Source organism: Macrotis lagotis, chromosome X (genome assembly GCF_037893015.1).
Source record: "Macrotis lagotis isolate mMagLag1 chromosome X, bilby.v1.9.chrom.fasta, whole genome shotgun sequence".
Lineage (NCBI taxonomy): Eukaryota > Metazoa > Chordata > Mammalia > Peramelemorphia > Peramelidae > Macrotis > Macrotis lagotis.
This window is the reverse complement of record NC_133666.1, coordinates 673,848,010-673,851,205: the sequence shown is the minus strand read 5'-3', so window position 1 is coordinate 673,851,205 and position 3,196 is coordinate 673,848,010. Positions and strand designations below refer to the sequence as shown.

At 40.3% G+C, this 3,196-nt stretch overlaps 1 protein-coding gene across 1 annotated transcript in view; it reads right to left on the bottom strand.

Moving 5' to 3' along the window:
• Window positions 1–2,186: 2,186 nt before the first annotated feature.
• The window catches only part of LOC141501631 (2'-5'-oligoadenylate synthase 1-like), an 8,229-nt gene continuing 7,219 nt past the window's right edge, over window positions 2,187–3,196 (bottom strand). Inside the window, exon 6 of the mRNA XM_074205797.1 lies at window positions 2,187–3,154. Within this exon, the coding sequence (XP_074061898.1) occupies window positions 3,014–3,154 (141 nt within the window). The 3' untranslated portion in view covers window positions 2,187–3,013. The remainder of the gene's footprint in view (window positions 3,155–3,196) is intronic.

The window sequence follows — 3,196 nt, the reverse complement described above, 5'->3', positions numbered from 1 at the left end:
AATTGGTATGCACAGGTGACATTAATGATTCCTAGCCTCCACCTCCATAGAAAAGGACCACCATTGGTCCCAATGGTCACTCCTTACACCTCAGAGTGTCGATTAGTTGCTGGCAGTAAAACCAAACTTTGGAATGGTACGGGGTCATCTAGACTACTCAGACTCATGATATGATAGACTCCACTTGCTTTATTGGTTCCCAAGCATCCCCAAGGACTGAGGCTAAAGCTCACTGACTTTTTTCAATGAATTTATAGTGAAAGAACTTCCTTTTTTTCACATGATTGTGGTTGTAGACTCATCTCAACCATATCTGACTCTTCATGACCCCATTTTATAGTTTTCTTGGTATAGATCCTGGAGTACTTTGTCATTTCCTTCTCCAGTTCATTTTGCAGATGAGAAAATTGAAGCAAACAGAGTTAAATGCCTTGCCCAGAGTCACCCAGGTATGGGGGCAGCTAGGTGGCACAGAGGAGAGAGCATTAACCCTGGAGTCAGGAGGACCTGAGTTCAAATCCAGCCTTACACTTTTTATAATTACCTAGCTGTGTGATCTTAGGAAACTCATTTAATGCCATTGCCTTGCAGAACCCAAAAACAAAAACCAAAAACAAATACAAGCCAGAGTCACCCAGCTAATGTTTGAAGCCAGATTTTGTACCCGATTCCAAGCCCCAGTGTTCTAGTCACTGTGCCCCCTAGCTGCACTATGGCATGCTTAGTTGATCAGAATCAGCTAGTATCACAGAATGTCTACACATATTCAGTCTCTCTAAAACACATTGTTTTATGTCGCCATGATTCTCCTAGCAGTAAGCTTTAGTTTATGGAGACTCATCATTCCAGATTCTTTATACTTGATTAGAAATTTTCAATATAATCGGTTTCTTTTAAAATCCTATGTGTTTTATTTTGTGTATTTGTGACTATAATTCTGAAAAGGATCCACAGGTTTCACCAAACTGCCAAAGGAATATTGGACTCAAATAAAGATTAAGAATCTTAAAGCATAATCCATGATCTTTTGAGTAGGGGGATGGAATGGGATGGAGCCAGGAAGGGCAGGAAAGGCTGCCTGTAGAAAGAGGCAGGTAAACTAAGCCTTGGAGGAGGCCATGTATTCTCAGAGGGAGACGGGAAAAGGGAATGTATGTCAGACATGTGGTTTCCTTTTTAATACTTATTTGGTCCATTTTCTTCCACTACAATCTTTTTCTTGTTCCTCATTGCTATATAGAGGTGACCCAGGATTCTTAAAAGTCAGCCCAGTGGATGGGACAGTTAAGTGACGCAGTGAATAGAGCCATGTCCCTGGAGTCAGGAGGTCCTGAGTTCAAATCCAGCCTCAGACACTTAATAATTGCCATCTGTGTGACCATGGGCCACTTAACCCCACAGCCTTCAAAAAAGTCATCCCAATGGAAACCTGGATCTGATGAGTCCCTTTCACCTGGAAAGGTTCTATGTATGGAGTATGGCTATCTATTGCCAAAGACCAGTCTACCTCAGTTTGGGATGGCACCTCACTCTATGGTTGACCGCTAAACTATGACGTCTTTAAATGATGATGTCAGCTCTAGAGGGAGCTTCTATGGGAACTCATGAATGGGCAACCTTCAAAGGTCCTAGCAGCATTTATTGAAGTACACATTCCCATTTTGTGAATAGGGAACCTGAGACCCAGAGAGGAGAAACTAGCAAATTACACTTAATATTTACTATTGCTGTGAAAGACTGCCTGGAGCTGCTCCAAACCCAGTTCTAAAAATTGTGTCAATGATTACCCAGACACTAGCAATGGAGAAAAAAGGCAACTCAACTGAGTTAGCATGGTCAACACATACAGATCAAAGTTACATGTTGATTATTCCAGGAAGCACGTGACTTCCCTTGACTCCCTGGAGAGAATATTTGAATGGGACTGCTGGGACAGGGTCCAGAGGATGAAAGGTCCTCACTGAGCATCCTTTTTTGACCTCCAGGTGCCATGTCACTGGTGAAAAGATTTAACATTCTGCTTGAAACAGAAACACCATTGTGTTCTAGTGCCTATTGCCTAATAGTATTCTTTAGGTCCCACATCAATTGATCATCAAACATTTATTTAGCCCCCTACCATAAGCCTTATGCTATTTAACATTGTATAAAATACTGGAAATATGAACAAAAAAAGACAAAAACAGTTTCTGCTCTCCAGAAGCTCACAATTTATTCAATAACGATGTTCAAAAAGCTCAAAAAACCATTTCTGGTAATTAGTCATTTTATTAGTAAGGCTAACATGTTATTAAAACCTTCCCATGATGGTGGACTCACATTTTATATGTCCTTGGAAGAACGGCTATTGCTAAGGGTGACAATCAACTGCAATTAGTTCACAATTAATGACAGAATGAATATTATAATGGGAGATGGGTTATAGTACAATAATGGTCTTAAGGTACATGACTTGGACTTATCAATATCCTTATCACCTGATTGATAAAAGGAAGAATTCACCCAAACCTGTCTGAGTAAATGCAAAGAGCAGCAATCTACCTAGTAGCCAAAACTTAAATTTTTCCCCTTAGGTATGTCTTTGAGAAAATACCTTATTGGTTGATTTTTGGATGAGGAAATAGAAAAGGAGAAAATCCTTGATCCTGATTCAATAATTAGTTATTAATACAATAAAGAAATAATCATTTCTCTCAAGGGGAGATAACATGCTAAGAACTACACACAAATGAGATATAGAGAGGACAAACTAAAGCTGCAGCACAACCTTGGGATTATAGGAGCAAATGTTCCTGGTGGCTTGACCCAACCTATCTTTGTTGCCTCATCAATATTATCCCTATATAGATATTGCTATACACTTCCTTGTTACATTCATGGCCCCATACCTGCCTTTAATGTTCTTGGAATCACTGAATTTGAGATTTGGAAGGGACCTTAAGAGCAACCTCATCCAATACCTATTTGTCTTCCCACTGTAACTACTAAGTACCAAGGGGTAGGAGGAACAGACTCAGAGAAGTGTGCAGGAATCCTCTCGATCTGCACGTAGCTTAAGGTGGTTATGATAGGCTGATGCCCTTTCCACTAAATCCTTCATTTCTGAGCCACTGAACAGGTAAAACCCCTTGCTTCCATTGTAGGTCTGCTCCACCTGAAAAGAGAACACATTTTCTTACACTGGGGAATCTGTCTC